General features: G+C 38.7%; 1 protein-coding gene across 3 annotated transcripts in view; it reads right to left on the reverse strand.

Moving 5' to 3' along the window:
• Window positions 1-258: 258 nt before the first annotated feature.
• The window catches only part of LOC144799793 (uncharacterized), a 436537-nt gene continuing 422192 nt past the window's right edge, over window positions 259-14603 (reverse strand). For 2 of the 3 annotated variants that reach the window (XM_078671344.1, XM_078671346.1), the window contains one exon: window positions 1637-1736. Coding sequence is in view for 1 of the 3 variants with exons in the window: in XM_078671345.1 (XP_078527471.1) it covers window positions 1558-1736 (179 nt within the window). In the remaining 2 variants the exon portion in view is untranslated. Of the gene's footprint in view, window positions 1737-14603 lie in introns of all 3 variants that reach the window. The other variant, XM_078671345.1, reaches the window with a different exon arrangement.

A 14603-nucleotide genomic window follows, 5' to 3' on the forward strand; every position in this document is an offset into this window, starting at 1 on the left:
GGTGTCCCTTCCTGCACATAAACAATAATTTTCAAAATGACAACTTGCAACTTCTAAATGTGCTGCAGAAGCAGCACACTTAGAAGTTACAAATCACCATGTAAGATTGTTTATTTGCAGGAAGGGACACCTTTCTGCCCATGAACAACCATTTCCCACAATGCAGGCACCCTTGCATCTATGGAAAAGAGACTCCCCTCTAAGATAAACTGTAGGTCAGGGAGAAAAGGGGGAAAAATACAATGAACACAGAGAATCATGTGTCTCCCTCTGGACCTCTATTTCTTTACCTTCTAGAATGAATCTCAATGGGTTACATATCCATTTTGTTGAACATGCTGAGTACGATCACAATCTCTTTATTCAAAAAATTTATTTATTCATTTTGGTAAAGTGATAATATCAAAACTTGAAGAATTTTACTCTAAACAGACATACATATTCATATTTTATTTTTATCACAAGATTCTCTTTTTTATACATTTTCTCTTGAACAAACAATTTCATGTCTTTATGTACACATTTGATTTAGTACTAATCATTTTACCCCTATGATAATACCATACACTCTAATCTCATAAACAAAATCACATTCACACTCACTTACACGAATCAAACTGGCAAACAACCCCAAAATAACACATACACATTCTAGTCAGAAGGGGATATGGGTCTTATAGCTCTCATTGACCGAGTCGTAGGTTGGGCGCATATAGAATGGTCGATTCGCGTTTCGGTGGAATATGTGAATCGCCTTCTTCAGGACCTTCATAACACAAATATCCCTCACCTAATGGTAGTGGTACAGATACTAATGATGCAAGTGAAATATTCAAACGGATGCCGCCTTTCAAATTAGCAAGCTATAGGTACGTTTGTTGGTCTGGATGACTCCTATTAGGAAAGGGTTCTGTTGGACCTGCACATACTAGAAGAATACTCTTTATTTATTCTTCCAAGATATTTTTCTTTTGTGAATGGGCGCTACCACTTCTGAGTTGGCGTAATATCCTGTTATCTTATGTGGTGACCCGACACTGAGGAACCATGTAGAGTAGACAGTCCTATTCTTTGTTGTACTGCTATTTTGATAGTACAGGCTCAGGCTTTAGAACATAGTCCAATTTGCTATATAAATCGCTGCGTCCCCAGGATTCTCCTGATGTGCTCGGCAGCAAACAACAACTGCCTGTGTTGGCTCTAGGCAGCTACATTTAGCCCCAATGCGGGGAAAAACTGCAGGGCTGCACCGTATTGTTGTAAATACAGTGCAGCTCTGCATTTCTAAAGTGACGGAACATGGCGTTAGCCTTCTTAGCTCAACATCACGCTCCGCCACTTTAGTTGTAAATATGTCCCATTGCTTGATAGGAGCTTAAAAAAATTGCACAAATCAACTGTGATACCCACATTATCATTATTTTAAATAATTTTTTTAACAGTTTGTCGATTCTCAAATAAGCTTCTAAATGGACAGTGCACTTTGAAAATGGTGCCTAATGAATATTTTATAGCTTCCAAATTGACACTGTTTTCATTCGGCCCATTTCTCGTTGTTCATTTAAACATTGCATCAAGTAGTCCGCCGTGCCGAAACTCTTCTGCGACGTGCTTCGAGTGCTTAATTTTGTCAGATAGCGCATCGAAGATATCGGTCTGATCAATAGCTGTGGCAATCCTGTAAAAGAACTCCTCTGATGACTCCAAGCCCCTCAGGCCCAGGTTAACACCACAACCTGCAAAAAAACAGACACAAATATTCATATACTCAGTAAACAAATCGCAGCTGCATATCATTTTTCCCACTTTTTTCTTTTATTGAATTTTGCTGTACACATAGTTGTACAAGTTTACAACAGTAAAATAAAAGTATTGACAACGTCAATAGATAAATCTCCTAATTTGTATATGGACACTTAGAAATGAAGGCACTTATGTAGAATGAAGCAGTATACAGGGACGATGCAGGTAAGTATTTTTTTATAATAAAATAAAAATTACAGGAATAGTAGAAGATTTACATAGAAAGCAAAGTAAACTGCAAATCAAATGTCAATATTGTACGTGGCCATTGGGATGTCATTTATTTAAAGTTGATTCACGTATGAAAGTGTTCACATGGTCACTTGTTAATTTAAACTGACATGGGAATGTTAAGGTGGATGCAGGACAGGTGCCCTCGGCATATGTTTTCGGTGCCTAAGCTGCGATGTTGTGTGTGTGTCTGTATGGAGGGTGGGGGAGGGCTGAAGGCGACCTCTAAAGAAATTATAGGTCATAAAAATCCTTAGCTGTTGGCTAAGGTGGCTCGGCGAGGCCCCTGGAGGAGAATGTTCCACAAAACATGAGAAACAGTACAGCAGATAATAAGTAAGGCTCCTTGTTTTTCACTTTTAACAATTCATATAGATAAATACAGAAAGAAAGGAATTTATTTTATTCTCTGCATGTATTTTTATATGTGGATAACACCATAAATGTGTTTTCTTTAGTGATCCTAAATGCTTTTACTCAAAACTGCTAAGCCAATAACTGTGCGGATTGACAGGTATGAAAGGTAAAAAAGAGAGAAATTCTAGTAATGAGACTTAAAAAAGGTTAATACTAAAATGTACATGTTTTCATATCAGTGTATTGATCTCTCACCTATGAGTGTTCATATGATTAAAATGTGTCACAGGGCCACTTATAAGTGTACATTTATCTTTTTATTAAATGTAGAAATATACTAGATTCAACTTCATTTTTTTACAAAACTCAAAATAAATATGGATAAACACAGATAGAATGAATAAAAAATAAAATGAACAAAAATAAATACAGGCAGAAATGTCAAAAAACAAATACCATAAAACTGGGAGGCCTAATATTATGTGTGAGGATCTGGGTGTACTATATGATATGGTTGTGGGGTCTTATTGTAGAATACACTCATAGATACCATCTTGGGTCCAGTCTGTTCTGTTTACTTAACCTTAGCTCAACCCTTGGCAGCTCTGGTAGCAAGCAGTAAGGCTTGGCAAAGGAACTTAGGGGCATAAGTACAAACAAGGGGCGGAGCTTGAGGTTAGCCTCCTTGGCTTATCGACACAATCTGCTACTTCTGAAACTCAGGGCTGCACCATATTTACAAGAATATGGAGAAGCCCTAGTTTCCCCCTGTGCTGGCGCTAAGTTTAGCAGCCTAGCGCCAACGTAGGGTGTCTGTGTTCAGGGGAAGATTGTTTATGTACAGGAAGGTCCCCCTTCCTACACAAAAACATTCTTTAAATGCAGTACACACAGAAGTTGCAAAACTGCATTTTTTTAAAATGATTGTTTATGTGCAGGAAGGGGGACCTTCCTGTTCATAAACAATCATTGGCCTTTTACTATTTCCATCTGTGCTGCACCATGCAACACACATGAAAACAGCAAAATCGTGGAGAAATTAAACATTTCTCTTTGTTGTGGCAGGGTAAGACCAGGTTTTCCCTGGTCCTAATTCTGGCACTGCCTCCTATTTACGCCTCCCGTGTAAATAGGAGGCAGCGTTAGAATCAATGGGTGTTGTGGTGGAACGCCCACAGCAACACTCATTGCCCTTCCTTTCACGCTAAGCATAGCGTGAAAGGGGGCCTTATTTAAGAGGCAGCATTAAGCCACGTGAAGTGGCTTAACCCTGCCTTGTAAATAAGGCAAAGCCCCTATCGCCACAGGAACGTCCTTAAAAGTGACGCTCCTGTGGCGATAGGGGCTTACAGGATGACCGTCATAGACTTCAATGCAGTTGTGCATGAAGCTAAGGGATGCCACAAAAAGACAATCAAAGGATGCTCCTGATGCTGTGCAGTTGACAGGGGTGAAGTGCAGTGATCCCTCAGTCCATGGGTGGGTTGAGGTGATTTTGACCATGGTCACATGGTGTTCTCTTTGCAGCAATAGAAGGCCAGCTGCGGCTGGGCATTCAGTCTTGAGACACAGCAGTCACAGCCAATATCCTTGGTGGAAGCTAGTGTCCCTTGGGTGTGACCAATCCGGTCATGGCACTCCGGTGGACAGAAGAGACAGGTGCAACTCTTTGCTATCTTGGATTTGCCTCTCAATGTGTCCGGCGACTGGCAGCAGCACGGTAACTGCAGTGGTTACCACTTTGCAGATTTGGGCACTTTCAGCTCTTATGTCCCTGGAGCTGGTTTCAGGAGATCAGTAGTCGCATCCTTGAAGTCACTGCAGTTGGTGAAGACAGGAAATCAACTTTTTCCCAGCTCAGGATCCACAAGCACAGCCCTAATCTTGCTAGCCCAAAAGTGCAGTAGGTGTAGTCCTCTTGATGATGCAGCCTCTCGTTGTGCGAACTAAAGGCAGCAGGGCAGTCTTTCTTTGGCTCTTTCTACTTCTCCAGAGTGAACTTAGGGGAAGGGTGCCTTACTTATCCCAGTAAAGTGCCCTGAGTGGGCCAATCGGTCACTAGCCAATCGGCTACCAGGTCCCCTCCTCTCTAGCGACAAAGTTCCTGTGATATGTGGAATCTGGCTATTCCAGAGTGACCTATTCTTACCCCCTTCAAGATGGCATGACCTTTCCTTGGTTGCTGGGTAAAGGGTTGCCCACCCTAGAGGTATGGCTCCTAGTGGACTACACGCCCAAAGGAAAACCAGTTTGAAAAGTAGTTTCCCCTTCATTGGCTCTGTCTCCTAAGTGTTTGCAGGAATAAAAGGCATCCTGCTCAAGATGTTGTCTGATTAGCTAACTATGGCCTGTGTAGGCACAAGAAATCTCAGAGATAGAAGAATTGCTCCATAAAGCCAACTGAGAAGGAGCAGCCTTGGGGTGTTTCCGGGGCAAGGGGAGCTCCTGGGCAAGGTACGTTCCTAGCTCAGGGGATCGCTTCTGGCATGGGTCTCAGTGATGCCCTGCCACCATGCCCTGCGCGAGCTTGGAGAAGCTTGGGAGAGAAGGTATTGGACGGAGGGTGTTTACGGAGTGTGCCCTCCATGGGACTGGGGATTGGAGCAGAGCCTTGCAATCTGGGGCCTCGTCTCATCAATGACGGTAGCAGCTGGGGTCGACAAAGGTCCTTAGGGGGATCGTGTTGGCAGGGGGAGGATCGACGTTGCGTGTAGCAGTCAGTCTGACACACACACTCCTCTGCCTGGGCAATGCCACTGAGCTCCTCCCATTCTCCGACCTGATGGAGCGAGATAGAAAACAGAAATCTGTTTAAACTCGTGAAGTCACACTTCCATAAATAAATTAATAATGTTAACAATTTGTGCTATGTGTATGCTAATTCAATCTAGTTTAAAGTTGCATTTTCACAGAACACGCGGGAAACTAACATGTGTGCTCATAAATGTGCATTATGTTGCATTCTCATGTATGTGGAAAATAATAAATTAATCTTGTCTATTGTCATGTCATAACTAATAGCAGCTGTTTTTAAAATAATGGCATGTGCTTATTTTGCTTCCCTTGTCTATGTGATGTCATTTCTACTATTCTAGGTGCACATAAGGTTTTATGGATTCATGAAGACTGGTAGATATAAAATGCTGCTTTATTTGTGCTTTACTGCTAGGTAATTTAGACTAATGGGTTAATTATTAGCAATGATGGGAGGCAACAGAACAAACTGTATTTCTTTCATTAATTTTTCTTTGTGTTTGTTTATATAATAGTATTACAAATGAAGCTTAGAGATGGCTGCAGAAAAATAGTACACTTTTAAAAGTGGCGCAGGAGAGGTGGCGCAGAAAATTGACGCTCTTTGAAAACAGGCCTATTGATGAAAATGGCTCAAGTGAAAATAATTCCGAGAAGGATGGAAAAGGCCTCTGAGCTTTTATTTTGAAAGGTTTTGGAATGAACTGCTAAAAAGATGACTCTTTGGAGAAGTTTGCTAATGTGCCACGGGAGTTCAGAGCTGACAAGCTCATTGTTAAAAGGAAGCTTTCGCTACAAAATGTAGCAGCCTAAGGAAGAACTGCCAAGACTTCTAAATGAACAATGAACTAGTGAATTTGCCCGGGCATGTAAGAAGGAGGTGTCACAGTTTACTGTGGTACGAGGTGGCTCAGCCAATGGAGAACTAGAATTCGTCTGCTGGAATGTGAAAAATAGTTAGCTCAGCTTAATTTAGGGTATAAGAATAGGTTCAGAGAACACATAGTTGGCTTACGCTCGAGAAATCTGGAGGACGATGTTATGCTGATGGACTTTACACGTGAGGGCAGGAGTTTTTATTAATTACTTTATTACTAGGTGATGAGGGTAGAGACAGAGATATAGTTAGGATTTTGGAAAATGCTTAATTTTACTTATTCCTGCTAATGAATAATAATTCTTGATTTATGCTCTTTTTATTAATACTGAATAAATCTTTCTTTATGACATTTTCTAATGCTTGTTTAATAAAATACCAAAACCTAAGTTTTCCTAGATGTGTTTAAATAAACTTTCTAAAATGACAAGCTGGTCTTGATTATTGTAGATAGTTTTAAACAACATATTTAGATCTTATCGCCTCATGATTCAGTCGCTCTATTGTTGATATGGGCCTAGTGTTGTATTGTAAGTTTGGTGATAGTAGATAGTGTTATTTGTGCAATATTTTGGTGAGAGCGCTGGATCAATTTCATGGTAGCCATCGGACGGTTTATATATGTTGTTTTTGACATACATGTTACATGCATGATACATATATGTTGGTAAAATCATAGGATTAAGTTTTAACACATGTTGAGTTTGTTTATTTTTGTGCTATGTGTGTACCGGTACAAAAACTGTGTGATGAGAAGGTAGTCATGCAGAATATCTGATCTGTTTCTGTGATATCGCCGAGTATCACTGTTGGTATCGCCGTGTACCAGAGGTATTGTCGCCGTGCAATACAGAGTTGTCGCCGTGCAACACAGTTTTAGGGCTAGGTGTGAATCTTGTATAGTGAGGGTTTTCTAAGAAATTAGAGCAGCATGAGAATAGGGACAAAGCGCCTTCCATAAAACTCACTGTGATAAGAGTATTAGTTATATTCAAGCTTGAGTGAAGGGTAGGGTAATGTCGGTGCATGATTATCTATAAACAGGTTAGAGTCCTGTACGGGTACATGTTTTATATCTATAAACAGGTGAGAGCCCTGTACGGATAACGGTGTTATTTTGCTAACGGTGCATGATTTCTATAAACAGGTGAGAGTCCTGTACGGATTTCATGTGTGTCTGAAGTTAGGGAATTTTCAGTGTGAAAGTGCGTGATTGTTTTGTAAGGTATGTTCAAGTGGAACTCTTAGAACTGTCACTTCGCGGTGCGTTCAGAGGAAAACTGGTTCATATTTTTACGTGTTAGAAGGGTAGGGTAAGAGTTGCTCTACTGGCAAATGTAAATTATCCTTAGTGAGAATAGCGCCGACTATTCCGAAGTGTGGATACTTGAATGTATGTAAACTATCCTAATTAGAGAAGCAGACAGATGAGTTTCGTTTTATGTATTCACTAAAATGTACCAAAGGTAATTCTAAGGTACTTAGGAAAGTTTAGGATAAAGTCTGTACCATTCTAAGACTTTTATGATGATGTGCAGTGTTTAAATACATTTAAAAGCTCTGCACGTTAATAAAATTCAATTGAAAAGTGTTCAGCATAGTTGAAAAGTATAAAAAGGTGAACTGTGCTATTTTAAAACATTCAGGAGCATTTTAGAATGTTCTGTGTTAATTAGGCTATAATTAAAGTATTCCACGTTGTTAAACATTTTTAAGTAAGTAAAAAGTGATCAGTATTAATTTTATAAACATTCCTCGCTTTAAATATAGTAATAAATTGTTCTCCCTAGTTTAAAACGATTAGAAAAGTGCCCCGATCGAAAAGTGTAAGGGAGGGGCTGATTTAGGAGTGAGAGCGTGTGAGGAGAGACTGAAGCTGCAGCAGCTGCTTACGTCAAAACAACCGCGCTCTGATTCGTTGAGGCCTAAGGCTCGTCATAGGGAGAAGACGTCCTGATTGGCCAAAGACGTCAGGAGTGTCTGAGCAAAGCCGCGCTCTGATTGGGCTAGAGCGTCGATAATTCAGTGAAAATCGTTTAGAATTATTAAAAGTAATTACACGTTAATAGTTGATATATGTCACCACAAATCTTCTAATAGTTTATAAAATAAATTGCCCTTGATTTAATTTCTGCCTTGGATTGAAATTTTGATAAAAACGAAGCGTGTCACATGAGCGTGAGGAGACAGACTGTGGTGGAAGGGTTTCCCTCGCTATAATAATACTGTTGTTAAAAAGAGGAATATTAATGCTGGTAAAGCTGGTGCGTGTGAAAAGCGTAGCGCGCTGTTAAAAAACAAATTTTGTGAGGGAGGGGCTGTTTGACGAGTGAGAGGAGCGAAGGGGAGAGCTGCCAGCTGCAGCGGCTGTCTACGTCAGCCGCCGCGGTCCCATTGGTTAAAACGCCGTCGCGTCATAGCTGGAGCCGCCCTCTGATTGGACAAGGCTTCGTGAGTTTGTAGGAGCCGCGACCGGATTGGTTGAGGCTCGAATATGGGCTTTGTACCTGCCGAGGAAGTGTTTTGTATTTGTATAAATAAATAAAACATCGTTTTGATTCCCTTTTTCTCGACGCTTTAAAGTTTTGGTGGGAGAAGGGTGTAGTGGTTGTGGTTGAGCGAGTTGACACGGGATTGAAGTTTACATAAACAAAGTGAATTGGAGGCGACTACGCGCTGTGTTCAGGTTGGATTTCCTAGAGGAGAGGCAGAGCGCAGGGAACTTGGAACAGCGGTGACAGTGTTTGTCAGAGCGACCGCGCTCTGATTTGATGGAGCACCGGAGTGTCAGGTAAAGCTGTGCTCCAATTGATTGCGGTGTCTGGAGTATCGGGGCGAGGGAGCGCTCTGATTGGCTGAAAGGCCGCCCTGTAATTGGTTGGAACATCGTCAATGGCGCCGTGATTGGCTGAGGCAGGTTACCCATTAAAAAATTTGCAGGAGTCTTCTAAGGCTGTACTGTTAATGTCACAACTAATGTGTCACAAGCGTAGCGCGTAAATTATAAAGGAAAGAGGCTGCAGTGGCTGTAAATTTCGAAGCCGCTGTGCGCTGGTTGGTTGAAGTCTCAGGAGTGTTATAGTGAGGCCGTACTCCAATTGGCTGGTGACGCGCAGCGTCATAAGGGAGCCGCGACCTGATTGGTTGAGGCTCGAGTGTGGGCTTTGTGACTGCTGCCTACCGAGAAAGTATTTTATAATTGAATTTAGAATTAGATCACCGCTTTAGCCCCTTAATGTTTAAAGGGAGAAACATACCATAGCTGATACAGACGAGTGAGCGCCCACAAAAAATAAAAGTATTTGCGCTGTATTAAATTTCCATTTTCTAACGAAGGGCTAAGCGCAAGAGAAAATTTATTATAACAGCAGGACACATTACTAGCAAAAGCTGCGCTGAGAGTGGCTGACTATCTTTAAAGCAGCACTCTGATTGGCTAAGGAGTTGTGTGAGGCAGCGTGATGATTGGGTAACAGTGTTTTGTTGTTTGAAGGAAATTGCTCGTAATATTTTACAAGTATTACAAAGTTAGAAACAAATAGAGGGACAATAATCAGCTGACACCTTGATTTATAAAATTAAATTCCCGCTTTGGTTTCCCTCGTTGTGATAGTGTTGTTGCAAGAGAAGTGTGTGATTAGTGATGTATATGGCGAGCGTTTGAGCGTTTGTGTGTTGTATTTAGAGTGCAAGTATAAGAGGGGCTGCTTGAAGCCAACTGATGAGTGTTGTGATGGCAGTCAGCGAGCGTTGTGTGTATTGCTAAGAGCTGCAGTTGTGTGGGCCACCTCGATGAGTGTTGTGTATATTGATAAATTGAGCGTGAAAGTGCGGGGGAGGAAGGAAAGCATCAGTGACAGCAGTAATGTTAGAGTTGCAGTGGTGTTGAATTTGACTGAAGGTCGTGGAAGCATTGCTCTGATTGGCTGGAGCATTTTGTAAGAGTCGTGTAGTAATTGGCTGAGGCATCCCAGATAACTAGTGCATCTTGTTTGCTTTTGTTTTAACATTAGTGTCTAGAACTTTATTGAATTGGAAGTACAGTTATAGAGTACACCTGAGAAAGAATTAATGTGTAAACATTAGTAACATTGTATCAAATTTGGTGATTTTGTGATTTCAAAGTAAAATTAAACTATTATTTTAAAGAAATTATTAGGAGTCTAATAGGTTTTTGCAGCAAAACATTATATGTAAATTAAGGCAAAATAGATTAGGTTTTCTTTTTCCACAGGTATATGTTGCAGAAGGTGTGTAAGTGAAAAATAAGTACATTTAAAACACATGTGATTATATGTTGGTATTATTGTTATAAATAAATATTTTGCATTGCTACTGTTTTTGCAAATTGATATTTTCCTTTTCAGGTTTATAAAAATTAGTGATACAGATAAATTAGGAGAAAAATTAAATTGACGGAGTTATAAAGTTTTCTACACCTGATAGTGTTAAATTAATTAATTAATTAATTGATCAGCAAACGTTGCAAGGAAAATTTAAAGAGTACATTTACCAAATTATATAAAGAGAAATAAAATGTCTTCTTTGTACAAGAAAATGAAAAAGGTTGTTGCTAAATGTGAGAGTAAATTAAAGATTCCCAAATTAGCGAAAATAAATAATAAAGGTGTCAGAATAGAAAAAGTTGATCAATGTAAAATTGATGTTGTAAATATGGATCAGAACAGAAATTCAAGAAGACCCCCAGAACAGGTTAATGTAACGCCAAAAGTCCAAGATCAGATTGACATAGTCCCAGTTCAAACTTCTTCTCAAATTAACGTGACAGAAAAGCATGATGAAATGCCGAGTACATCTGGAATTAATATTCCTGATCATGTAAATTCATCAAATAATTTAAAGGAGTCCATGAAATATATGGAAACAGAGATAGTCCCTGTACTTAGAAAAGATGAAACTATTTCCGCAGTTTTAAAGGTCCCATTAACTGAAAAGGTTTATTCTATTGTACTCGAGATTGAACTAGTAGGGATTACAACTCAGCAAGAAACAGAGATGACTTCAGTTCTGGTAAGTGAGAAGTCTGACATTGACCTAATTGAATTAACACAGCCTGATGAGTCAACATTATGTTCAAAGGAAAAGGAGATTGAGATAAATGAGCTGAATGAACAGCTAAAAGTACAGCGACAGGTAATGATTCAAGAGATTGAGATGGCTTCACTGCCATTGCAAATTTTTGTTAATAAACAGACAGACAAAACAGATACAGGATTAAATATAGAACAAGAAAACAGTCCACAAAGAATAGATACATTTCCAGAATATTGGTATAAAAATGATGTTCTTTTGAGTGAAGACATCAAAGTAAAGGACACAATTGATCAACAGATTGAAACATTGACTTTTGCAGGTTCACTTTTCAGAAATGCAAATTTAATTAAAAGATTGATTGATGATATTCAATTGGCAGAAAGGTTTGCTGGCGTGATATGTGCAGCATACAAAAATAATGATGAACATGCTTTGAGTTCCCTAATACTAACATCTGTAGTTGAAACATGGCAGGTGGTCAAAGACTTACAAGATGAAGCAACTCATGAGGAGAGAAACACATGGTTGAGAACAGATTTTAGACAGCGAGATGAGGATGAGATTTGGATAAACAAAGATGGTAGAGTAGTTTTTACCAAATAGCATGATTACTGACATGGACAGAATGTACCATAAAATTGCAGAATTTCTTTACCAGAGGTGTCTGACTTACCAACAAGTGAACACAATTAAGAGAATAGTTGTGGGAATGGGAACAGAATTACAGGAGAGTGATTCATTGACCAGATTACAAATGGATTTCTGTGAGATGGCACTGTATGATAAACTGTGCTACATTTTTGTGATTATTTGTTTGATTACAAAATGGGTTGAAACATTTCAGATGCGACATAATGATGAAATTACTGTTGCAAAGTTATCAGATAACAGAAAACATATTGAAAACAGATTGCTCCATTGTACAGATAGAATAGAAATTTCAGATGTTGAGGAGCATGAGAATGTTATTATAAAAGACAGAGATGTAAAAATGTGCCTAGCTGCAGGTACAAAGTGGACAGATGTTCTTCCACTTGTTTTGATGTTTCTGAGAAACACTACTGATAAAAAGACAGATTTAAGTCCACGTAATATTGTGATGGACAAGGTCATGAGACAGACATTCATACCAGAGAAAAGAATGATGACTATCAATGATAGCATCAATTTGGAGAATTGCAGGAATTTATCAGATGAAATGATCTCTGTGTTTGATGAAGATGAAACTGAAGTGCAAACAAGAGAAAAAGAGCAAGTACTTGATCCGTTACCAGGTAAAAGGATCAGGAAAAAGGTTCATCTAAAAGGAAATACTCTAGTGCCAAGGTGGCAGAAAAGGAGGTCAGTCAGTCTTGTCACGACAAATGCAGAGAAGTGCAAAAGACTGAAGAGGTGGATTGACACTGGCCATACTTTTCGTGTATCTACACCTGAAAATCCTGATGAGGATAGTGTCACAACTGTTGATTCAGATTCTGAAGAAGAGCCTGAAGAGAATCCAGATCTTGAAGATCGACAGGTTGGTCGACATCTGGAGAGTTTGACTGAAAAAGAACAAGCCTTGAATGAAGAAGACTTGAAAGTTGTGACTGAAGACTCAGTAAATGATGGAGATCTGCTAGAAAAAGAAGCAGAAGAAGAATGTGATCAGATTGTGATTCAAGACCAGGAGAGTATTGAAAAGCAGAAGAGTAGCTTTGAAAGCAGGAACAAGAATTCTGAAACTGGGAAGTTGAAGGTAATTGAAGAAGAAGAAGATGAATTGCCAAGTACCAGCTACAAAGATGACGTTCCTAACGGAGTGAAGCTGCTGAGTAAAGAAGTACCTGAGTCCAGAATGAAAATTTCTGACACTGAAACTGATGAGAATGATGAAGATTCTCAAATAAGAAAATTCAGAAAAGGAGCTTGGAGAACAGAATGTAATGTGACCAAGCAAAAGAAGAAATTACTAAGAAAAAGTGATAACTGGCCAGAAGAAAATGAAGGCCTAAAATTCAAATTGAGATACAGATCAAAGAAACAGATTGATGAAAAATCAAGTCAAAAAGATTCTGTAAAGAAAAGTGAGGCAGGAAAGAAAATAGAAGTGATACCTGTAATGGAGGTAAATAGTTGCAGTCAGGAAAAGATTGAAGAGAATAGTAACAATGATTGAAGTACATACTTGTTAAATTTTTTTAGGTTTTCTGTTTTTTGGCATAAGGCTGAAGAAATCTTGTTAGATGACACAAGGTCGAAGAAATTCTGTCAGCTGAAAAATTAATTTGTGACATTAGGTCGAAGAAAAACTGTTAGAAGGTTTAAAGAGTATAAAAAAAAAAAAAATAATAATTGAAAAAGGGGGGTGTTAGAAATTTTTAGAAAATTTAGGTAAAATTTTTAAAAATTGTTGTTTTATTTTTCTTTGCAAGCTTAATGAAAATACATTCAACAAGCTCAAGATGCTTCATTTTAAAAATGTTATAAGATGTCTCTGATATATATGCTCCTAATAATTCAGCTTTGGTTGATTTAGGTGGTTATTGTTCCTTTAGAAATTAACAAAGAGAAGTTTAAGGTTAATATGACAAGCAAGATAATGACACTTTATTAGTTATAGTTTTTGCAACACTTTTATTGAAGCTCAGTTATATGTTACACAAGAGAAAGAAATAGAACTAGAGGGGTTTCTTAAAACTCAATATGAGAATTGTAGATAAACTGATGAGATAAGTCTTTAGAACTACTAACACAGGTGAAATTGAATCATGTTCATCTTAGATACAATTTTTGCTAAATTTTGGGTGGTGGTGTGGTGATTTGTTAATCACCAGATGAGGGAGTTGATGGAGCGAGATAGAAAACAGAAATCTGTTTAAACTCGTGAAGTCACACTTCCATAAATTAATAATGTTAACAATTTGTGCTATGTGTATGCTAATTCAATCTAGTTTAAAGTTGCATTTTCACAGAACACGCGGGAAACTAACATGTGTGCTCATAAATGTGCATTATGTTGCATTCTCATGTATGTGGAAAATAATAAATTAATCTTGTCTATTGTCATGTCATAACTAATAGCAGCTGTTTTTAAAATAATGGCATGTGCTTATTTTGCTTCCCTTGTCTATGTGATGTCATTTCTACTATTCTAGGTGCACATAAGGTTTTATGGATTCATGAAGACTGGTAGATATAAAATGCTGCTTTATTTGTGCTTTACTGCTAGGTAATTTAGACTAATGGGTTAATTATTAGCAATGATGGGAGGCAACAGAACAAACTGTATTTCTTTCATTAATTTTTCTTTGTGTTTGTTTATATAATAGTATTACAAATGAAGCTTAGAGATGGCTGCAGAAAAATAGTACACTTTTAAAAGTGGCGCAGGAGAGGTGGCGCAGAAAATTGACGCTCTTTGAAAACAGGCCTATTGATGAAAATGGCTCAAGTGAAAATAATTCCGAGAAGGATGGAAAAGGCCTCTGAGCTTTTATTTTGAAAGGTTTTGGAATGAACTGCTAAAAAGATGACTCTTTGGAGA

This window comes from Lissotriton helveticus, chromosome 12, assembly GCF_964261635.1.
Source record: "Lissotriton helveticus chromosome 12, aLisHel1.1, whole genome shotgun sequence".
Classification (NCBI taxonomy): Eukaryota; Metazoa; Chordata; class Amphibia; order Caudata; family Salamandridae; genus Lissotriton; species Lissotriton helveticus.